General features: G+C 45.6%; 1 protein-coding gene and 1 long non-coding RNA gene across 4 annotated transcripts in view; one reads left to right on the top strand and one right to left on the bottom strand.

Moving 5' to 3' along the window:
• Positions 1-768: 768 nt before the first annotated feature.
• LOC124239476 (uncharacterized) lies at positions 769-12,067 on the bottom strand. Of its 2 annotated transcripts, none has more exons than XR_006888638.1 (3): positions 11,661-12,067; positions 2,399-2,466; positions 769-1,120 (listed from the first exon to the last, which is right to left on the bottom strand). It is a non-coding gene; the product is annotated as an uncharacterized LOC124239476 (long non-coding RNA). The 2 variants fall into 2 exon arrangements; XR_006888639.1 differs by lacking the exon at positions 769-1,120 and adding an exon at positions 2,131-2,242.
• Positions 12,068-12,246: 179 nt separating this feature from the next.
• The window catches only part of USP48 (ubiquitin specific peptidase 48), an 87,359-nt gene continuing 75,610 nt past the window's right edge, over positions 12,247-23,995 (top strand). Inside the window, exon 1 of one of the 2 annotated variants that reach the window (XM_046661485.1) lies at positions 12,247-12,565. In XM_046661485.1, the coding sequence (XP_046517441.1) occupies positions 12,432-12,565 (134 nt within the window). In that variant the 5' untranslated portion in view covers positions 12,247-12,431. The remainder of the gene's footprint in view (positions 12,566-23,995) is intronic. The other variant, XM_046661484.1, reaches the window with a different exon arrangement.

Genomic DNA, 23,995 nt, shown 5'->3' on the forward strand with positions numbered 1-23,995 from the left:
AGAGTAAAGATGCAAGATTTTTTTTTTTTCTGAAGAAGACTGGCCCTGAGCTAACATCCGTGCCCATCTTCCTCTACTTTATACGTAGGACACCTGCCACAGCATGGCTTGCCAAGCAGTGCCATGTCCACACTCAGGATCCGAACCGGCAAACCCCGGGCACCAAAGTGGAATGTGTGCACTTAACCACTGTGCCACCGGGCCGGCCCCAGATCCCAGATTTTTGTTATCTCTTTCAGAATAGAAAAGCATTTATGTTGACCACCCTCAGTGGCTTCACTGTAACCGGCATAATTATCTGACACCATGCACGCAGTCTTCCTATAAATAGACTGACCATAACCTAACAGGGTGACTTTGCAACCTGATTGCCAAGGTGATGAACACTCCGTTTGGGTAAAACCCTGATCGGATACAGACCCATAGACATTTTACAATAACTTTAATGCGCCTTGTTAGCCCAACTACAACTGTCACGAGAAAGAAAGCAATGTTCCACTTTCACATGGAAGGAAAGAAAGCCATAACTCCTCAGGTGGCCTGGACGAGGTTCACGTAATCTCAGGGGATCTCCAATGGGGAAACTCACCCCATCAGAGAAATACCAGTAAGAAAAGAGCACTATGGGGCCGGCCCGGTGGTGCAGCGGTTAAGTGCGCACATTCTGCTTCTTAGCGGCCCAGGGTTCGCTGGTTCGGATCCCAGGTGCAGACATGGCACCACTTGGCAAAAGCCATGCTGTGGTAGGCATCCTATGTATTAAAATAGAGGAAGATGGGCATGGATGTTAGCTCAGGGCCGGTCTTCCTTAGCAGACAGAGGAGGATAGGCAGCAGTTAGCTCAGGGCTAATCTTCCTCAAAAAAAAAAAAAAAAAGAACAGAGCACCAGACATGGACCATGTCGGCCTGAGTCTATGCCTAGCCCCTCCCCTCACAGGCGTCTCCTAAGAGTAGACCCAACAGGAATGATAACGCCTTCTTCAAGGGAGCCAAGTGGAGTAAAAGATGGGGAAGATTTATAAGAATATCACAGGATTCTTGGACCGCTTTGAAGAAGAAAAACCAGAACATCCATAAGAGTGGATATCACAGATGGTCATAGGCGCTGGGCACGGTAAGCTGAAGAGAAAGATGGAACAACTGCAACACAGATGCAACGGATGGGGCTGTATTTCTTCCTGGCATGGTGAGACTATGCCATGGGCATTCATGGGACTCTCGGTATGACCTCAGTGATGGGACACATCGCAATGTTCTCAAATACTTAAAGAATTGTTTGCTATGATTCTGATAATTTTGATTCAGATTTGTTGTAAAGCATGTGTCACAGAGTCGGGGGGGACCGTAGAGTGTATGTGTTTATGAATTATGTCCCAGTTCTGGCCACAGCGTCTTATCGGTTCCAGCTGATGAGGGCTGCCCCATCCCAGTGAGGTCCGCTCACACCTTAACAGTGTCAGAGATTAGGGTCGCCCACCTCCTTTGCATTCCCACAAAACCTACCATCCAATGGCTGAGGTGGCAAGAGCCAGTATGCACAGTAATCCTGTCAAGATCAACATATTAGGGCTTGCTAGATTGCCTGCAACCAATTAAAGCAAGGGTCTGAAGTGGAGAGTGATTGTAAACAGTGTAGTGGTTGAATAATGTCCACCCAAAATTCACGCCCACCCAGAATCTCAGAATGTAACTTTATTTGGAAATAAGATCTTTCCAGATATAATTAGTTAAGATGAGGTTGTACTAGATTAGGGTGGGCCCTCAACCCAATGACCGGTGTCCTCATAAGAAGAGGAGAGGCATACACAGAGGAAAGAAGACCCTGTGAAGATGGAGGTAGAGGGCTGGCCCAGTGGTGTAGTGGTTAAGTTCACACGTTCCCCTTCAGAGCCTGGGGTTTGCAGGTTCAGATCCCAGGTGTGGACCTACACACTGCTTGTCAAGCCATGCTGTGGCGGCATCCCGCATACAAAATATACAAAATAGAGGAGGATTGGCACAGATGTTAGCTCAGTGACCATCTTCCTCAAGCAAAAAGGGAGGATTAGCAACAGAACTTAGCTCAGGGCAGGTCCTCACCCAAAGAAAAAAAATGCAGGTAGAGAATGGAGTTACGCTGCCACAAGCCGAGAGCATGAGGAGCCACCAGAAGCTGAAAAGACCAGGTAGAGTCCTTCCTTAGAGGCTTCAGGGGGCGCAGGCCCTGCAGAAACCTTGGTTTTGGACTTCTGGCCTCCAGAACTGTGAAAGAATAAATTTCTGATGTTCTAAGCCCCCAGTTTGTAGGATTTCTTACGGTACCCCCAGGAAACTGATACACGCGGCAAAGGCGGTTTCCAGTGTAGGAATCCTGGTGCTGGTGCCACTTGCTCCCAGAGCATTCTGTCCTTCACTCACCTGTGCTGGACGGTCAGTAGCCAGAGGGTCACGTCAGCTGCAATCCACAGTGATGGTCTAGGCAGTGGCTGAGGGGAAAGACAAGGAGAAGGTGACTACGGGCCACGACAGTCACCACGCACAGATTAAGGCATTGTGGCCTTTCACTAGTAATAGTAATAAGATACTATTATATTGGGAGATCCTTTATTATATTGAATAATTCCATGATAAATATAAGTAATTTTCTATGAAAAATACAAGTAATTTTCAAAGGGCTACCTCTGGTCGGGTCCCACATTGTTACATTAAAGCCAGCGGAGTGAGAATAACATTGTTCGCTGTAGGGCCTGGCTCCTCCCCGCCTTCGGAGAGTAGCTCCTGGGTGTTCCAATTCACACAGCAGGGGGCAAAGGGAGCCAACGCCAGAATGTGATCACACACTGCTGACCCATAATGGCGGCAGGGAAAAGTGTCAACGTTTCGTCTACAGTGCCCACCCAAGTGGTACCTCGTGGACACAGCAGGCCTGACTCTACCTACCCTCCCCTACCCACACTCCAGCCCTTCACTTCCATTGTTGGCTTGGGATTGCCCCCTTTCTTGCCCACTGCGTCTTGGAAGAATGGATGACGGCTTTTAAAAACTGCTTGTGTTTCATAAACACTTTGTGAGTCCATCTAGGTTGAAGCCTCTCTCATCCAGGAAAAAGAATCTACTTCCACCCACAGCTCGGGAACTAGAACACGAGTCCTTAATCAGACTGAGGCACATTCATTCATTCAGCAACCGTTTCTTTTTTTTTTTTGGAGGAAGATTCGCTCTGAGCCAACATCTGCTGCCAATCCTCTTTTTGCTGAGGAAGACCGGCCCTGAGCTAACATCCATGCCCATGTTCCTCTACTTTATATGTGCGACGCCTGCCACAGTATGGTTTTTGCTAAGCAGTGCCATGTCCACACCCAGGATCCGAACTTAACTGCTGCGTGCCACCGGGCCAGCCCCACAGCAACCATTTCTTAAATACTTACCATGTGCCAGGCGCTGTTCTGGGTGCTGGGAACATAGAAATGAGCAAGACTGCAAGTTCCTACTCCTGAGGAGCTGACAATTTAGAGGGAAGACATATAGTGAGCAAGTAAACAGACCAAAGCAAACATGGTTGCTTCAGATGTGGTGTTACGAGAGAAAAAAACAGGATGTGACAGTAGGGGTGTGAGAGGAGTGTCTAGTCTTGACAGGCTGGTCAGAGAGGCCTTCTCTGTGGAGGTGACGTTTGAGCAGAGATCCGAAGGAGCTGGAGGTCTTAAGAGCTGGGGCAGAGCGAAGAGGATTACTAGCAGAGGAAACAGCAACTGCAAAGGCCCTGAGACAGGGAAGTACTTGGCACTGGCCGCTGCGGCTAAAGCTCAGTGAATGAGGGGATAGCAACAACACGAGGTTGGAGTGAGGAGTGGCCAGATGGCAAAGGGCCCTTGTATTAGTTTCCTGTTACCGCTGTTACAAATCACCACAAACTTAGTGGCTTGCAACAGTTTATAACTGTCCGAAGTCTGAGAAGGGTTTCACTGAGCTAACGTCAGGGTGTCTGCCGGGCTGCCTTCCTTTGGACGCTCTAGGGCAGAATGCATTTCCTTGCCCTTTCCAGCTTCTAAAGGCTGCCTGCATTCCTTGGGCTTGTGACTCCTTTCACCGTCAAAGTCAGCAGTGTAGCATCTGCTCTGACTGACCCTCCTGCCTTCCTTTTATGAAGACCGTGTGTAATATTACATTGGGCCCACTTGAGTAATCCAGGATCATCTCCCTATTTGGAGATATTTAACCAAGGGGCTGGCCTGGTGGCACAGTGGTTAATTTCACAAGTTCCACTTCAGCGGCCCAGGGTTCACCTGGTCAGATCCCAGGTGCAGACATGGCACCGCTTGGCAAGCCATGCTGTGGCAGGCGTCCTACATATAAAGTGGAGGAAGATGGGCACGGATGTTAGCTCAGGGCAAATCTTCCTTAAAAAAAAAAAAAGAAAGATAAGATCTTTAACTGAATCTCATCTGCAAAGTCCCTCTTGCTGCATAAGGTAACATATTCACAGGTTTGGGAATTAAGACCCAGACATCTGTCTTATTCCGTTTGGGTTGCTATACCAAAAATACCATAGACTGGGTGGCTTATAAACAACAGAAATTTATTTCTCATAGTTCTGGAGGCCGGGAAGTCCAAGATCGAGGTGCTGGCAGATTGGGTGTCTGGTGAGGGCCGGCTTCCTGGTTCATAGGTGGTCATCTTCTCACAGCATCCTCAGATGGTGAGGGGTGAGGGAGCTCTCCGGGTCTCTTATAACAGCACTAATCCCATTCATAAGAGCTCCGCCCTCATGACCTAATCACCTCCCACAGGCCCGACCTCCTCACACCATCACACTGGGAGTTAGGATTTAACATAGGAATTTTGGGAGGACATTCAACCTACAGCAACATCTTTGGGGGACCATTATTCTGCCTCCGATAGCCCTATAGGTCATGAAAAGGAGTTTAAGTTTTATTTTGACAAGAAATTTTCACATATTCGGGTATGGGGGTAACTATTGTCATTCAAAACTGATTCGGCTTGAACTAAAAGGAAAAAAAAAGCCTGATTTATGGCCTATCAAACACGCTTTTGGACATCTGCTTTAACCATTAAAATAAGAATGCATACAGGGCTGGCCTGGTGGTGCAGCAGTTAAGAGTGAACGTTCCGCTTTGGCGGCCCGGGGTTCGCCAGTTTGGATCCCGGGTGTGGACATGGCACCACTCATCAAGCCATGCTGAGGTGGCGTCCCACATGCCTCAACTAGAAGGACCACAACTAGAATAGACAACTATGTACTGGGGGGCTTTGGGGAGAAGAAGAAGAAGAAAAAAAACAAGATTGGCAACAGACGTTAGCTCAGGTCCGATCTTCAAAAAAAAAAAAAAGAGCTTTTGGGCCGGCCCGGTGGCACAGCGGTTAAGTGCACACGTTCCGCTTCGGCAGTCCGGGGTTCGCTGGTTTGGATCCTGGGTGCAGACATGGCACCGCTTGGCAAGCCATGCTGTGTAGGCGTCCCACATATAAAGTAGAGGAAGATGGGCATGGATGTTAGCTCAGGGCCAGTCTTCCTCAGGAAAAAGAGGAGGATTGGCAGATGTTAGCTCAGGGCTAAGCTTCTTCGGGGCGGGGGGGCGGCAAAAAAAAGAATGCATACTTCCCCTCCTGCAAAGCCAGTAAGGCTGTATTAGTACTCCCAATATAATTCCCTTTCCCAACATCAGGGTCCTATTGATCTGCTAATTTGCAACTAAATACCTCCTTGAAACTTTAATGAAAATGTATCCTGGGTGTGTTTAACGTACGTTCTTTGTTCTAAAAAGATATAAGACTTGAATGAAAACCGTGTTTCTCCTGAACGCTTCCTTCGTGAAGACTGCCTTCCAGGATTATGATCCTCTCTTTGGCTCAAGTAAAGGTCACCTTATCTCTCCCATCTATAGATTGGTTATTGATTGTTTTGCGGCTGACATTTCAAAGTGCAAAAGGATGCCAAAATGGAGTGACATGATTTGATTTATGCTTATACTTATTTCTTTGTTTCTTTTTTTATTGACTGGTATAGAAGAGGGCCCAGGACAAACGCTAGAAAAACTCCAGCTGTGATATTGTGATTTATAATAGATTTGGTCTTCATTCTTGCCACGGAGCTCCTAAAACCCTTAGAATTTCCAAAATGATTCAGGAGATAAAGTTATCTTTTGTTATTCGTAACAAGTCCTTTGTAACACACCTGACTTTATGTTAACAAGGCCACTTTCCGAAGGACCTTAGGTAATCAAAGGATGGGGCTGGTTGCCAGGGGAACTAATCTTGATTAGAGGCTGAAACTTTCAGCCCCACCCTACCCCACCCCTGCCTCTGGGGATGGGAGACAGAGGGGTTTGAGATGGAGTTCACCAACACTAGTAGCAAATGATTGAATTAATCAGGCCTCTAGTGAAGCCTCCATAAAACCCAAAAGGACAGGATACATAGGGAGCTTCTGCATGGGGCTGGCCTGGTGGCGTAGTGGTTAAGTTCACACGTTCCGCTTCGGAGGCCTGGGGTCCCGGGTGCAGACATGGCACCGCTCATCAAGCCATGCTGAGGCAGGCATCCCACATATAAAGCAGAGGAAGATAGGCACGGATGTTAGCTCAGGGCCAGGCTTCCTCAGCAAAAAAGAGGAGGACTGGCAGTAGTTAGCTCAGGGCTAATCTTCCTCAAAAAAAAAAAAAAAAATACTGACTTCATGTAGAAATGTGAACATTTTGGATATATTGGGTTAAATATATTATTAAAATTAATTTCACCAGTTTCTTTTTACTTTTTTTTTTTTAAGGAAGATTAGCCCTGAGCTAACATCTGCCGCCAATCCTCCTCTTTTTGCTGAGGAAGACTGGCCCTGAGCTCACATCGTGCCCATCTTCCTCTACTTTATATGTGGGACGCCTACCACAGCATGGCTTGCCAAGCGGTGCCATGTCCACACCCAGGATCCGAACTGGTGAACCCTGGGCCGCCGAAGCTGAAGGTGCACACTTAACTGCTGCACCACCGGGCCAGCCCCTCTTTTTACTTTTTAAAATGTGGCTGCTAAAAAGCTTAAAATTGCGTATGTGGGTCATGTTATATTTCTCTTGGACAGTGCGGGGGGTAAATAATTCTTTCACTAATTTTACTGTGAAGAGATCCAAGAAATGGGGAGGAAAATAGAGGCGTATGGCTGACCGTTCCCATCGTGACACTCCGCTGCCTGAGCTGCTGAGATGTCCAGGTCTTCTGATTCTCCTTACATCTAGCAACTGTTCCTCTGCACCTTCTTCCTAGGGTCCCCCCCCCCCCGCCCCGCCCCATTCCTGAAACTTAGTAGGTGACAAAGCAAGCCTCAAGAAGGCAGTGCAGGGGGCTGGCCCCGTGGCCGTGTGGTTAAGCTCACACGCTCCGCTTCGGCAGCCCTGGGTTTCGGGGGTTCAGATCCTGGGCACAGACGTGGGACTGCTCTTCGGGCCATGTTGAGGTGGCGGCCCACATGCCACAACTGGAAGGACTAACAACTAAAATATACAACTACGTACTGGGGGGATTTGGGGAGAAGAAGAAGAACAAAAAAGAAGATTGGCAACAGTTGTTAGCTCAGGTGCCAATCTTTTAAAAAGAAGAAGGCTGTGCAGGGGAAGATTCTAGGCAAAGGAAACAGCAAATGCAAAGGCCCTGAGGCAGGAGGCTGCTTGGGTAGTTATGGAACAGGGAGGGAGAAGACAGTGTTGTTGGGGCAAAGTTGAGGGAAGGGAGAGTGGTAGGAAATGAGGTCTGGGCAGTAAGGAGTAGAGGGGAGGGCCTTTGTCATTTATTCTGAATGAGATGGAAGTTTTTGAGCAGAGGAATGTCCATGTGGTTTATGTGCCAAGAACAGACTATAAAGAGGCAAGGGTGAAAGCAGGGAGACCAGCTAGGAAGTCTCTGCAATAATCCCAGTGAGAGCAAGGTGGTAACAGTAACCGTACAGGGGTTACACTGTCTATGTTCTGAAAGCAGGTCCAGGATCTGTGGAAGGACTGGGTAGGGATGTAAGAGGAAGAGGTTAAAGGGGCCTGCAGATTTCTGGAAGGATGGAGCTGCCTCCTGCCTAGATGGGAACGACTGCAGGTGGCTGTTTGGGGGTGACTGGAAGTAGAATGAGGGTATGTTTTGGATCTGCAAAGTGCAAAATACCTATTACACACTGGAGATGCCAAGTGGGCAGAAGGATACACCAGCCTGGCGTTTTAGGAGGGTGCTGTAGTCACAACAAATGATTATGATGTGTTATGATTTCAAACCCCCTTGTTTATGGCTTAAGTGAAGCAGTTTTGATCCACTTGTTTATGGCTTATTTAAGCGGTTTTGCCCTGAGGAGGGATTGGCCTTGTCGGGGCTTATCGATGGGGGCACGTGGAGGAGCGGAGCCGGACACCGTAAGGGGCATTTACACTTTACATACCAAGGCTTTGTGAGGATCCACCAAGAATGCTCGGTCTGGGTAGGGCTGCTCTTTGACAGTCTAAGCAGCTCTCTGAAGATCTGGAGACACAGGCTCCGGGGGTCCGTGGCCGGCCATGGGGTTAAATCACACGGCAGCCTCAGGAAGAGACATCCGTCCTTGCCTTGGGGAGGCGCCTCCTTGCAGGCAGCCGTGCAAGCTGTTAACAGTCCCTGGAATAATAACCTTCAAGCAGCCCCAAACTTGGGCCATCACCCACGAGCTGCGCCCCAGCAGTGAGGGACCTAAGCCAGTGGCTGATACTCAGCTTTTGGTTGGAAGGCCTGACCCTACCAAGAACCAACTTGCAGAAAGTCACCTCTCAACTAAACTTGGACTTTATTTCTTTCATCTCCCCTTTGCATGGAACAATAGTGTAATTAATCTATCACTGGTTTGGAGAATATTTCTTTTTTTTGAGGAAGATTAGCCCTGAGCTAACTGCTGCCAATCCTCCTCTTTTTTCTGAGGAAGACTGGCCCTGAGCTAACATCTGTGCCCATCTTCCTCTACTTTCTATGTGGGACGCCTGCCACAGCATGGCTTGCCAAGTGGTGCCATGTCCACACCTGGGATCCGAACCAGCAAGCCCTGGGCCGCCGAGAAGCAGAATGTGCGCACTTAACTGCTGCGCCACTGGGCTGGCGCCAGGAGTATGTTTTCTTTATTGGTTTACTAGGAGACATTATCCTTATGCTGCTGGCTTATGAAATATTATTATTATAATTCCCGCAGTGAATCCGCAGAAAATAAATTATTGGCAAGGACAATCTCAGTCTCTGGGTATAATTTGCCGTGGACAAAACAAGGAGCCAGTTCAGATCTGGAGACAGGAATTTGGGTCATCAATACACAGCTAGCATTTAAAGATTTTATTTTTCCTTTTTCTCCCAAAGCCCCCAGTACATAGTTGTGTATTTTTAGTTGTGGGTCCTTCTAGTTGTGGCATGTGGGATGCCGCCTCAGCATGGCTTGATGAGCAGTGTCATGTCTGGCCATGGGGAGGAGGAGATCAGATCACCCAGGGAGTAAATGCAGTTAGAGATGAGGTCCACAGACAAAGCTGGGCTCCTCAAGTTTACCGGTTAGAGAGATGAGAGAGAACCAGCAAAGGACACCGAAAAAGAACGGCCAGTGAGTGTTGGGAAACCTAGGAGACTGTGGTGTTTTGCAAGTTAAGAGAAGAAAGTGTTTCCAAGAGGAAAGAGTACATAACCGGGTCAAATGCTATGGACAGATCAAGTAAAATAGAGTGTGCACGTACCAGTGGATTTAACAATGTGGAGGCCTTTGGTGACCTGCATATGAGTGGTTTTGGGGGTGAGAGAGGCAAGAACTTGATTTTTTTTTTTTTTGGTGAGGAAGATGATTGGCCTTGAGCTTACATCTGTTGCCAATCTTCCTCTTTTTTTTTCCCCTCACCAAACCCCAGTACATAGTTGTATATTCTAGTTGTAAGTCCTTCTGGTTGTGCTATGTGGGATGCCACCACAGCATGGCTTGATAAGCAATGCTGGGTCCGTGCCCAGGATCTGAACTGGCAAACCCCGTGCCACTAAAGCACAGGGTGTGAACTTAACCACTGGGTCATGGGGCCAGACCCAAGAGCCTGATTTAGGCAGCTCTTACTGCCCATGGGTCCTGTCCTCATGCTATTCCATACTATTCTCTGAATAAAAGAGGACTACTGCCAGAAAAAAAAAGAGGCTGATTTGGAATGGGTTTAAGGGAGATAGGAAGAGGGGAATTGGAGAAGAGTATAGACGACTCTTTCCAGGGGTTTTGCCTTAAAGGGGAGCAGAGAAATGGGACAAAAGCTGGAGGGGGGATGTGGGAGTCAAGAAAGGATTTGTTAAACTTGGGAAAAATTACAGCATATTTCAATGCTGATGAGAATCATCCAGTAGCGATTGAAAAATTAATGATCTAGAAGCAGTAAATCCTGCAAGGTTCAGACTCATGTCTGCCATCTTTACGTGAATGTCCTTGATGCACCTGAAATGCAATATATTAAAACATTGAAATCATCACCTCCCTTGTAAACCTGCTCCTTCTTCAATAGCTTCTATCTCACCTGGGAAACTCTACTCATCTAAGTACCCAAGTTAGAAAACTGGCACACAGCAGTACAGCACAGTGAATAATATTCACAACTTCACGGACTGCTAAGTGAGGCAATGGAGGACCCAGGGAGCTGTGAGCACCATGGGAGGGTCCATGACCCAGACTTGAAAGTGACATAACAGAAGGGTGAACAAACATGGACCATCATCATCAAATTGTAGCAATTCCCTGTCCTAAGGATCCTTCAAATTTGTCTCCTCCTTCCACACCTATTACACTACCCCACTTCAGGCCTTCAGTATCTCTGGCCTGGATTCCTGCAACAGTCTTCTAACAGGTTTCTCTGCCTCTGAGGTTGACCCAGACCGGCGGAAGCCATAGAAGATGCAAACCTCCATCTATCACTCACCAGCTTTAAATCTTTCAATGAGTCCCTCAGGTAAAGACAGTCTTGGCCTGCCTCTCAAGGCTTACCTCTCACCTCTCCCTGTCTCAGAATTTGTGGCCTCACACTAAGTTTCTCCCTTCTGTGCCTTTGCTCCTTGCTGTTCTCTTTTGTCTGGAATGGTGCCCTTCTGCTGTCCTGGCTACTCATCTATTAAGGGTGGGCTTAGGAGTGACCCCTTCTGGAAAGCCCTCTCCCACGTACTCCAAACCTTCCAAGGCTGGGAAGGGAACCATACTTTGTTTCTACCGCTCGCCTTTTACCCATGCCCAACGGCACGGACCACGTCTTGTGTTAGTCATGCTTTTGGGGAGTTACCTAAAGAATAGCACCGTTAAGCAACCAGTCCAAGGTTACCCAGCTGGTAAGCTGCTGAGTCAGAAATTAGTGCTTAGACCCCCGTAGGGCTCTCATTCAAATGGAAAGTCCTCAAGATCCTCACCCTAGCAGGGCCCTTTACAGTTTGCAAAACGTTCTGATAAGGCTATTCTTTGTATCCTGGGGCAAGAATTGCAAAAAAGGAATGTTTTCACAGCCGGGAGCTACAGAGGAGCTTCAAGAAAGAACTAGGAAATCATCATACAGAGAGAACAGCAGCGAGGAGGGTCAGCCAGCTGCAAAGATAACCCTCCCCATCAGAGAAACCCCACCCCGGCATCCGCGTGCGCCTCCGCACAATCCGCCGCCCACCGAACCCTCCCCACCTCCAAGACTACAAGTCCCAGCATGCCTCGCATTCGTTGAGTGGCAGCACGCAACGCATGCCGGGACACGTAGTCCAGTGCTAGTTCAGGAAAAGCCCAGAACGTCCCGTGACGTCGGGAGGGCTCGGGAAAGGAGTCGGAACCGGTCTAGGCTCAAGTTAAACCTTCCTCCAGAGAGCCGACCCTGGTTTCTTTGGTGATCCGGTTTCAGGTCCCACCCCGTAGTCCAGTGGGCGTGTGGTGTGCGTTCAGTAGCCTCTCGCGTGACTCCTTCACAAAGGGGAGGTACCAGAGAGCAAGTACGATAGGCAACGTTCTGCCGTCGAGGGGCCCGCTTGTTAGAATAGTGGTACGCAGGACATCACCCTGGATAGGGGCTGAGACGCTGCTTCCTCAGCAGTGCCGGTGAGGACGTGGCAAGCCTGTCTCGGGAGAGCAGCTTCCCGTCCCTCCGCCCGTCGGGCCAGAGGCGCGGAAGGCGCAAAGGCTCCTGGGAACGCGCATGCGCCCACCGCGGCGGGGAGTACACCTTCAACGTCTGCGGGCGCGGGGTGTGTCGGGTGTCGGCGGCGGCGCTTTGCGGCCGGTCGTGCGGGTCGGGCGCGGGCGGGCGCGGCGGCAGTGGCGCGCACAGGTGATTGACTGCCCAGCTGGCTGAGGGAGCGCCTGGTCCTCGTCGCTGGCAGGTGGCGGAGCCCATTAGGGCGGCGGCGGCGGCGGCGGCGCTGGCAGCGGCGGTCCGGCTCGGGAGGCGCTTCTCGGGCCAAGGCCATGGCCCCGCGGCTGCAGCTGGAGAAGGCGGCCTGGCGCTGGGCGGAGACGGTGCGGCCCGAGGAGGTGTCGCAGGAGCACATCGAGACCGCCTACCGCATCTGGCTGGAGCCGTGCATCCGCGGCGTGTGCAGGTGAGGCCGGCGCACCGGGCCTGGCCCCCCCTCGCGTCGGACCTTGGAAAATCCGGCTGGGGGCCGGGGGGTCGGGTTCGGGGAAGGAAGACGGCGGCCCGTTGCATGCATCTGGCGGGCGCGGAAAGGAGCAAGGAGGAGGCTTCCTCCTCTGTGCCGTCTGGGCGACCTGGGAGACGCAGCCTTCCCGGGCTCTGCACGAGGTGATGCTGCCGAAAGCCCTTTAGAAAGGCTTCTCGGTTCTTGTCTAGAAGATGGCGGTGGAAATGGTTGAAGGCAGGAGCTGAGAGCTTAGCTGACAGTGGTGGTGGTTGTATCTTGGCCACGGCTCAGTTTTTTCGCGTGAAAAAGGGAACTTCTTCGAAGTCGGCTTCATCACAGTATATCTTGTATTAGTGGAGGCTTGATCATCGTAGTGTTGTTTTTTGGATAGGGCTGCTTTGGAAAAACGTGTGGTTAGCCTACGTCATCGGTATCCTTCATCCCCAGTTGACCTCCCCTCTCTCGTTAATCTAGTATTTTTTGCCCTTTTTTTTTTTGGTCATTCTGACTCAACATCACTACCAAGTACGAAGTTTGAGCTGTGTAAGTGCTGTCCTTGACTTCTGCTTAGCCCTTGAACCTTGCCTTTCCTTTGGGAGCGAATCTTTAGGCATGGTGCCTGTCTCTTCTGTTTTTCCACCTTGCAACGCGGGAACTATAGTTTTTGTTCCGGAATGTTGTTGAATTGACTTGGCCAAGCCGGGCATGCTCAGTAGCCTTCTTTCAGCCGGCATTTAGTAAAGGCTTTCTGGCATTTTTACATTCCGCGGCGGGATCCGGAAGGAATGAAAATCAAAGATTCAGCTTTGGAACTTAAAGTCTAGTTTGAGAAGTGAAGCGAGTCAGGGAGCTTCCATAAAGCAAACGAATAATTCCAAGCTCTGGGCGTCTGGCTCAGAAGAAAGGCAAATGTGGCTCCAACAGTAAGTACTGGAATGACAGAAGTCCGTGTGTAATAGAATTAAGTTCCAGTCAGTTTCTCAACATAATTAGGTTCCAAAATAACCAAAAAGTATAAACTCCTTCGCTGTAATAGTTCTGATTTTAACGGAAGTCAAGGAGTAGAAGTTGGCTGAGGTTACTAACGGGAATGTCAGAGAGAAGGTGAGTTAACTGCAAGGTTTATAGCAAAGCAGTTGTGTTTTTTTTAACAGCATTGAGCCGTAATTCACGTATCATAGGAGTCGCCCATTTAAGATGTACAATCCAGTGTTTTTTGTTTGTATATTCACAGAGTTGTTCAACCATCACCACAATCTGATTTTAGAACATTTAGGCCCCTGGAAAAGAAGCCCTGTACCCATTAGAGTGGCACTCAGTCCACCCCAGGCTCCAAGCAACCACTGATAGACTTTCTGCTTCTAAATTTGCCTCTTTGGGACATTTCTTGTAAATGGAATCATACAATATGTGGATTTTGTGACTGACTTCTTTCACTTAGCATAGTATCTTCAAGAATCATCCATGTTGTGCCATATGTCAGTATTTCATTTCACTTTTTAAAAAATTGTGTGAAATAAAGAAAATTTACCATTTTAAACTGTACAATTCAGCGGCATTAAGTACCTTTATAGTGTTGTACAAACATTACCATTGTCTAATTCCAGAACTTTTTCCATTACTCTAAAAGGAAACTCTATATCCATTAATTGGTAACTTCCCATTTCCCCCTCCTCCACCCCCTGGCAGCCACTCATCTTTCTGTCTGTATGGATTTCTGTGTTCTGGATATTTCATGTAAATGGAATCATACAGTAAGTGGCCTTTTTTCAGTCTGGCTTTCACTTAGCATAGTGTTTTCAAGGGTCATCCATGTTGTACCATGTATCAGTACTTTATTCCTTTTTATGGCTGAATAATATTCCGTTGTTTGGATATATCACATTTTGTATGGGTTGTTTCTACTTTTTGGCTACTATGAATAATGCTGCTGTGAACATTTGTGTACAGGTTTTTGTGTGGACGTATGTTTTTATTTCTTTGAGTATAGTAACTAGGAGTGGAATTGCTGGGTCATATGATAATGCTATGTTTAACATTTTGAGGAACTGACAAATTATTTTACAGAGTGGCTGCACTATTTAACATGTTCACAATCTATGAGGATTCCAGTTTCTCCACATCTTTACACTTGCTTTTGTCTTCTTTGTTTGTTTGTTTGTTTTTTTGTGAGGAAGATTGGCTCTGAGCTAACATCTGTGCCAGTCTTCCTCTACTTTATATGTGGGATGCCTCCACAGCATGGCTGATGAGTGGAGTAGACTTGCACCCAGAATTCGAACCTGAGAACCTGGGCCACTGAAGCAGAGTGCATGGAACTTTAACCACATGGCCAGGGGGCTGGCCCATCTTCTTTCTTGTAGTCATACTAGTGGGTGTGAGGTGGTATCTCATTGTCATTTCAGTTTGCTTTTCTCTGATAACTAAGGATGTTGAGTGTCTTTTCATGTGCTTATTGGCCATTCACATATCTTCTTTGGAGAAATGTCTATTCAGGTCCTTTGTCCGTTTTAAAATTGAATTGTCTTTTTATTATTGAGTTGTAAGAGTTCTTTATGTATTCTGTGTACAAGTCCCCTTATATTTACAAATATTTTCTCTCATTCTATGGCTTTTCTTTCACTTTCTTGATGGTATTATTTGCAGTACAAAAGCTTTTGATTTTGATGTAGTCCAATTTATCTTTTTCTTTTATTTGGTCCCTTGTGCTTTTGAAACCATTCCTAATCTGAGGTCCAAGCAGTTTTTATTTAAATGTCGCAAAAGGCTTCTTTTCGTATTCACTTTCTCCTTTTCTTAAGCATTTCTTCTGAGTCTTAGCAGGAAGCGATTAAAGAATTAATAGTATCGTCAATATCTGTTTTTTTTTTAAGATTTAATTTTTCCTTCTCCTCAAAGCCCCCCAGTAGGTAATTGTATATATTTTTAGTTGTGGGTCCTTCCAGTTGTGGCATGTGGGATGCCATCTCAGCGTGGCTTGATGAGCGGTGCCATGTCCGCGCCGAGGATCTGAACCAGTGAAACCCTGGGCTGCCGCAGCGGAGCGCACGAATTAACCATTCGGCTACAGGAGACCAGCCCCAATATCTGTTTTTATACTTTACTCGACAATTTGTTATGAGATGCCAGAGCTGAAGAGGTATTTAGCCATATTCAAAGACTAGATGAATCAGGACTAATATTTACGTTTCTGAAACTGCTTAGTACAATCACAGGATGAAAGCAATCTGTGTTCAATCTATAGCCACAGAATTCCGCAAATATTGTGTGTCTTAATTCTTAAGACTGGACATGTTTGCTAACAGTTAGGATAATAGTCAAGTAAGTTCCTTGCAGTAAAATAGTTGGGTAAGGGATGGGCATTTTTCATTTTGATCCATATTGCTAAATTGCCCATCAGAATGATCGTTCCACTTAACATCCTATTGTCAAGGTGTAAGAATGTCTTTCTTTCCTCATACTGTCACCAACACAATAGGTTAATCACACTTTTTGATCTGATAGGTGGAAAATGGTGTCATGTTAATATGTTTCTTTTTGTGACAGTTAAAATTTTGATAAACATTTTCAGAGTCTGGACTGACTTATACTTGTAGCTGTGTATAGGAGTACAGTGTCTATTCTGTTCTCATTAGGGAAACAGTACGTGACTGCAGTCATGCACCACATGATGACATTTTGGTCAACAACGGACCTCATAGACCACAGTGGTCTCATCAGATTGGTACCATATGGTCTAGGTGTGTAGTGGGCTATACCATCTAGGTCTCAAAGGACACTCTGTGATGTTCGCATGACGAGGAAATCTCGTAACGACACATTTCTCAGTGCATCCCTGTCATTAAGCAACACATGATCGTATTATGAAATTAAAACATTACAGAAATGTAATGCATTCTGCAAAGTCAGCATCATGTCAGTTTAAAATACATTTCAGGGGCTGGCCCGGTGGCGCAGTGGTTAAGTGCGCACGTTCCGCATTGGCAGCCTGGGGTCCACTGGTTCGGATCCCGGGTGCGGACATGGCCCCGCTCATCAAGCCATGCTGTGGCAGGCATCCCACATATAAAAAAAGTGGAGGAAGATGGGCATGGATCTTAGCTTAGGGCTGTTCTTCCTCAGCAAAAAGAGGAGGATTGGCAGATGTTAGCTCAGGGCTGATCTTCCTCAAAAGAAAATAAAAATAAAAAATAAAATAAATAAAATACAATTCAGTGACCTCTCATAGCTCTAGTCCAAAACCCTTGATGAGAACTGCCAGGCGTGACTCGGAAGCTGCTCTGATCGAGCTTTTCTTCATTGATGATGTTCTGGGGACACCTTCTTTCTCTTTGTTGGGTCACATTTTCTCTCACTTTAACAGTGTCGGTCCCTTTTGCCCTGCTAACTTTCCCTGACCCTCAGACCAAGTCAGGGGGCGCATTTTTTTAATTTTTCAAAAAGAATCTTAATTATGGCTAATTTTAAACACACACAGAAGTCGAGAGGATGGTACAGTGAACCCCGTGGCCCCATTACCCAACTTTAACAGTGAAAGCTGGACACAGGTGATCACTTGTTTTATTCTCCTTGCATGCTGTATTTTTACTAACACAACTTTAAACTAAACATTACCAATTTTATGCATGTTATTGGTTTAATAGGTGTTTTGTGGTCCATGAAACTTTCGTCTTTGTTCTTGTTCATTGCTGCGTGTCTTTCTGCTGTCCAGCACACTGACACTTACAGAGTGCTTAGTCCTTAACCAACCTCTGAGAGAGGGTGACAGCCCTCCCTTGATCTCAGGCTCCCAGTTAAGCATCCTTAGGGTAGGATAACCATTCTTTTTGTTTGTTTGTTTCTTTCTCTCTATGGTTAAATTCAACGAATATTTATTGAGTGGCTGCTACGTGCCTTGCTGGAGTAAGTAGTCATTCTTTTATTCAACAAATATTGTTGGCATGCACTATGGCCTTGGTAGTATTCTACAGTGGCTGTGAGATAAAGCCCCAGAAGTTAAGAGTTCCTTCTTTCATGTGCCGTATGTTTTAGAGCTAAAGCAGATATAATCAAACAGCGTAATTGTTATTTTACGAAAAAGAGGAGGGGTGTCACAGCACATGCTTTTTGCAAGTTGTTTTTATTGGATAATGTCCCTTCCTCTGACTGGCGCCTCGAGATCGCCTTGTTCTTTTTGGTGGCTCTGTCATAGCTCATTGTGTAGAGGTAGGGTGCTACGGTTTAAGCAGTTCCCTGTCGATGGACCTTTGAGTTTCCAGTTTCTGGCAGGACTGACGGTGCTGCTGTGCGCATCCATAGACACGTGTCTTGGGTGAATGAGTATTTTCACTTAGGTTCCAAGATGAGAAGTTACTGAGGTTAAGGGCACGATGACTTTTAAAATTTGATAGGTGGTAAAAGTTCATACCATTTTACACTGCCGCCTGTATTCACCGCATTTCCCACCCCAGGCATTTCTGTTTCAAACACCAATCTAATTAGTGAGAAAAAGCATCTTATTTCTCCATTTGCCTTTCTTTTGCTAGTGGCCTTGAGCGTCTTTTTATATTTGCTGGCCATTTGTATTTCTCCCGTCAATTGTGTTCTGGATTGTTGATTGTTTTCTTCCTGGTTTTCAAGAGCTTATTGAATATTTCTGTTGAAGATATTTTCCCAATTTTTTTTTTTTTCTTACTTTGTGATGTATTTATGTGGTCAGATTTATCAGTGCTTTTCTTTCTGGTTTCTGGATTTCCTGATTCCGAGATTACGGAAGTATTCACTCATGTTTGTTTGAGTACTGGTGGTTTTGTTTCATGTGTTCAGTCTTTGTCCTTTTAGAATTTAATTTGATTTAGAGAGTGAGATAGGGATCCATCTTTATTTTATTTTAGTTGGTTTTTTTTTTTAGATTGGCACCTGAGCTAACAACTGTTGGCAATCTTCTGTTTTTTCCTCCTTCTCCCCAAAGCTCGTCAGTATATAGTTGTATGTTCTAGTTGTGAGTGCCTCTGGTTGTGGCACGTGGGAGGCTTCAGCATGGCCTGATGAGCGGTGCCATGTCCACGCCCAGGATGCGAACCAGTGAGACCCTGGGCCTCCGAAGCAGAGCGTGCGAACTTAACCACTTGGCCATGGGGCCGGCGGCCCCTTATTTTGCTTTTTACCAAATGGCTACTCAGTTTTCTTAAACCATTTGTTGAATAATCTAGTTTTTTCCCCCAGTAGTTGAAAAGCCACCTTTATTATATAACACATTTTTATGTGTTCTTGGGTTTTTTTTCTCAGTCCTGTTTTTCATTGATTTGTCTCAGTATCCCTTTACTAGGACCGAAGGTTTTTTGTTTTTTTGTTTTTGTTTTTTTTTTTTTTGCTGAGGAAGATGAGCCCTGAGCTAAAATCTCTTGCCCATCTTCCTCTTTTTTTGCTTGAGGAAGATTAGCCCTGAGCTAACATCTGTGCCGATCTTCCTCCACTTCGTATGTGGGTGGCTGCCACAGCATGGCTGACAAGTAGAGTAGGTCTGCACCTGAGATCCGAACCCGTGAACCTGGGCCACCAAAGCAGAGCGTGCTGAGCTTAACTACTATACCATGGGACCAGCCCAAGACCGCAGTTCTATTTACTTGATAATATACTTAAAATATCTGATAAGGCAAGACTCTTTTTTCATTCCTCTGAGAATTTTTCTAATGATTCTTTTTAATTAAAAAAAGCTTTTACATACAGAAAAGTACACAAATCATAGGAATTGCACTGGATGAATTATCACAAAAGGAACATATCTATCACGTATCTACCTCCAAGATTAAAACAGCACTGGCATTCCAGAACACCCCCATCTCCCATTTTCTGCCTCCTGCTTGTCTCTGCCACCTTTCTCCTCCTCAGAAGTAACCACTACCCTTACTTTGAACATCTCAGATTCTTTTGCCTGTTTTGAACTTTGTATACAATTAACTATACATTGTATGGTTAGCGTCTCAGCGTTGTGAGATTCACGCACATTGTGGTTAACAGTAACGTGATCCTTTTTAGTGCCGAGCAGTATTCCATTGTGTTACTATGTACTTTATCCTTTCTACTGGTGATGGTCATTTGGAATTTTTCCAGTGTTTGGCTATTATGAATAAAGCTGCAGTGAGCATTCTTGTATGTATCTTTTGGTACAATATATACATTTTTGGTAAGAAAGGAATTGTTGGGTCAAAAGTGTTTGTTTAGCTTTAGTAGGTAATGCCAGAGCATTTTCCAAATGATTGTACCACTTTTTTTTTTTTTAAGGATTGGCAACAGATATTAGCTCAGCTGGTGCCAGTCTTTTTTTTTTTTTCCTTTTTCCCCAAAGCCCCCCAGTACGTAGTTGTATATTCTAGTTGTAAGTCGTCCTGACTCTGCTATGTGGGATGCCGCCTCAGCATGGCTTAATGAGTAGTGCTAGGTCTGCGCCCAGGATCTGAACTGGCGAAACCCTGGGCTGCCAAAGTGGAGCAGCTGAACTTAACCACTCGGCCACGGGGCCCCAATGGTACCACTTTCTACTTTCATGGGCAGTATATGAGAGTTCATTTGCTACATATCCTCAGCAACAGTTGGTATAGTCATTTTCATTGTAGCCATTATGATGGATGTGTCATGATATCTCATTGTGGTTTTAATTTGCGTTTCTCCAATGACCGATGAAATTGACCTTTTTCATATTCGACTATTGGCATATCCTCTAGTGAGGTGCTTGTTTAAATTTTTTTTTTTGAGGAAGATTAGCCCTGAGCTAACATCCGCCACCAGTCCTCCTCTTTTTGCTGAGGTAGACTGGCCCTGAGCTCACATCCATGCCCATCTTCCTCTACTTTATATGTCAGCCACCTGCCACGGCGTTGCTTGACAAGTGGTGTGTAGGTCCGCACTCGGGATCCGAACGGCAAACCCTGGGCGGCTGAAGTGGAACGTGCGAGCTTAACTGCTGTGCTGCCAGGCTGGACCCTAATTTTAATTTTTTAAGCCCAGTTTTTCTATTTGGTTATCTTTTGCTTTTAGTTCTTTATTTTGGATGCAGATGCTTTGTGGAGTGTATAATGCAGATGTCTTCTAGCCTTGCTTGCCTTTTTACTCTCTTAGTGGCATCTTTGGGTGAACAGAAGTCTGATTCCAGTACAGTCCAGTTTATCAATATTTTTCTTTATGGTTATTGCTTTTTTGCTGTATCTCATTTAAGAACTCTTTACCGGGGCGGGCTCCGTGGCCGAGTGGTTAAGTTCTTCGCGCGTTTCGCTACGGCAGCCCAGGGTTCGGATCCTGGGTGCGGACATGGCACCGCTCCTCAGGCCACGTTGAGGCGGCATCCCACATCCTGCAACTAGAAGGACCTGCAACTAAGATATACAACTGTGTACAGGGGGGGTTTGGGGAGACAAAGCAGAAAAAAAAAAAAAAGAAATCTTTACCTCCCCCAGGTCCTAAAGTTGTTATCCTATATATTCTACAAACTGTGTTGTTTTATCTTACTAGTTAAATATACGGTCCACCTGGAATCGATTACTTATTTTATTCTTGTCAATTGGGAAGGAAGGGCATGGAAGAATTTAAGGGTTTCCTGTTCCCCATGACTTTAGCGAAGTAGAAGAGAGCTCAATGATTGCTAATGGTAGACATCTCTCATGCTAGGAAAAGTAAGGGCTCTAAGTGAAAGGGAGGACATATGAGGAAAAAAAGTAACAAAATCAACCAAGTGAGACTTTCTGTTGTAAATCCTCTACACTTAATTTATTTCCCTTGGCCCCTGAGGTAATAATCTAATCATTAAGCAAAAATTAGCCTTATATTTGGGACAGTTTTACAAAGAAATAGGATGGAAGAAAAGCCTCAAATTTGATCTAAAAATTCTTGTGTTTTCTGTGTAATACTAAAAAAAAATTCCTTTCGGGGGCTGGCCCCGTGGCCGAGTGGTTAAGTTCCCGCGCTCCGCTGCAGGCGGCCCAGTATTTCGTTGGTTCGAGTCCTGGGCGCGGACATGGCTCTGCTCATCAAACCGCGCTGAGGCAGCGTCCCACATGCCACAACTAGAAGGACCCACAGCGAAGGATATACAACTATGTACTGGAGGGGCTTTGGGGAGAAAAAGGAAAAAATAAAAAAATCTTAAAAAAAAAGATTTCCTTTAACTGTTTTAGTAAAACTAATTGAAATTTAGGTTCCAGGATGGCACAGTATTTTTTTGTGTGGCTTTATTTATCTGATAAATTCACCAATGGCATTCAAATTTGAGTAGCACGGATAAGCTAAAACAAAATGGAGTTCTGTTAGGTTTCTGAGGACTCTGATCTCACTGCTGACTCGAACTCATCTGAAATAAAAGCCACCACCCAAAGAACGAGGTGGTAATATTTTAATGTAATTCCTTTTGATTTTTCTATATGTACATAAAAACAAGGTATTATGTCATGTGCGTTTTGTACAGGTGCTTTTTGACTGAATATTAAGAATGTTTTGGGGCCAGCCCTGTGGCCGAGTGGTTAAGTTTGCATGCTCCTCTGTGGTGACCAAGGGTTTCACTGGTTTGGATCCTGGGCACAGACATGGCACCGCTTGTCAGGCCATGTTGAGGTGGCATCCCATATGCCACAACCAGAAGGACCTGCAACTAAGACATACAACTATGTACCAGGGGAGATTTGAGGAGATAAAACGGGGAAAAAAAAAAAAGATTGACCACAGTTGTTAGCTCAGGTGCCAATCTTTAAAAAAAAAAAAAAAGAATGTTTTGGGGGCCAGCCTGGTGGCATAGTGGTTAAGTTCACATGCTCTGCTTTGGTGGCCCAGGTTTCACCGGTTTGGGTCCTGGGCGCAGACCTGCACACTGCTCATCAAGCCGTGCTGTGGCGGCGTCCCATGTAGAAGAAGTAGACTTAGGACTGGGATGTACAACTACGTAGTGGGCTTTGGGGAGGAAAAAAAAGACCGAAAAAGGAGGATTGGCAACAGATGTTAGCTCAAGGCCAATCTTCCTAAAAAAAAAAAAAAGGAAAAAGAATGTTTCTCCAGGACATTGCAGAGTTTATAAAAGTAACCTCTAATCATTGCATAATATTCCATTTACATACCCCAAAGTATTTAACTATTTTCCTGCTGGGCATTTGTCTACCTACCTGCCTTTTTCTCCCTCCTCTTCCTTTCTTGTCCCCCTTCTTTTCTTCTTCTTCTTCTTCTTCTTCTTCTTTTTTTTTTTTTGAGGAAGATTAGCCCTGAGCTAACATCTGCCAATCCTCCTCTTTTTGCTGAGGAAGACTGGTCCTGAGCTCACATCCGTGCCCATCTTCTTCCAGTTTATATGTGGGACGCCTACCACTGCATGGCTTGGCAAGCAGTGCCACGTCCACAACCCGGGATCCGAACTGGTGAACCCCAGGCCGCTGAAGCAGAATGTGCGCACTTAACCACTGCGCCACCGGGCTGGCCCTTTTTTTTTGTTAAGCTCTTTCCAATTTCTGAGCATCCTTATAAGTAAATATTTTCTACCTGTTTGTGGTTGTTCTGTTTTTATTTATTTATTATTTATTTTTTTTAAAGATTTTATTTTTTTCCTTTTTCTCCCCAAAGCCCCCCGGTACATAGTTGTATATTCTTCGTTGTGGGTCCTTCTGGTTGTGGCATGTGGGACGCTGCCTCAGCGCGGTTTGATGAGCAGTGCCATGTCCACACCCAGGATTTGAACCAATGAAACACTGGGCTGCCTGCAGCGGAGTGCGCAAACTTAACCACTCGGCCACAGAGCCAGCCCCTCTGTTTTTATTTTTGCTTATATCTTTCATGTCCAGTATCTGAGACCTTGGTACAATAATGCTATGAGGAAAAACACTGTAAAATTTTCAGTGACTGGAATCTAGAATGTAGATTACGTTGTTTCTCCTTTATTTTCACTGTGTCTCAGGAAAATATGTGCTTTCATAATTTAAGTAAAGTTTCCTTTTCAATAAAAATTTAGGTAAAATAATTTTATTTGAATAGCTAATACAGTCATATAGTTTAAATATGAAAATGATTCTTAAAAGTATACATTGAGAAAACTCATTTCCACATGCGTCTCCGTCATCCCAATCTTTCGCATCTTCTCTAAGAAATAACTTTGGTTGCTTTCTGATTATTCTTTCAGGGTTTCCTTATGCACATATAAGCAAACACATATTTTGTGACTCCACCGCTTTCTTACATGAATGTAGTATCCACGTACACCGTTCTATACCCATGGACATTTCTATATCAGTACCTAAAAATTCCTAGTTTTTTTTTCTTTTAAGAAATCAAAGCTTTAAACAATTGAGGTAAAATTATACACAGTGAAATGTCCAGTTCATTTGCCTTTTTTTAGTAGACTTTATTTTTTGGAGCAGTTTTAGATTCGCAGCAAAAATA

This window comes from Equus quagga, chromosome 5 (genome assembly GCF_021613505.1).
Source record: "Equus quagga isolate Etosha38 chromosome 5, UCLA_HA_Equagga_1.0, whole genome shotgun sequence".
NCBI lineage: Eukaryota > Metazoa > Chordata > Mammalia > Perissodactyla > Equidae > Equus > Equus quagga.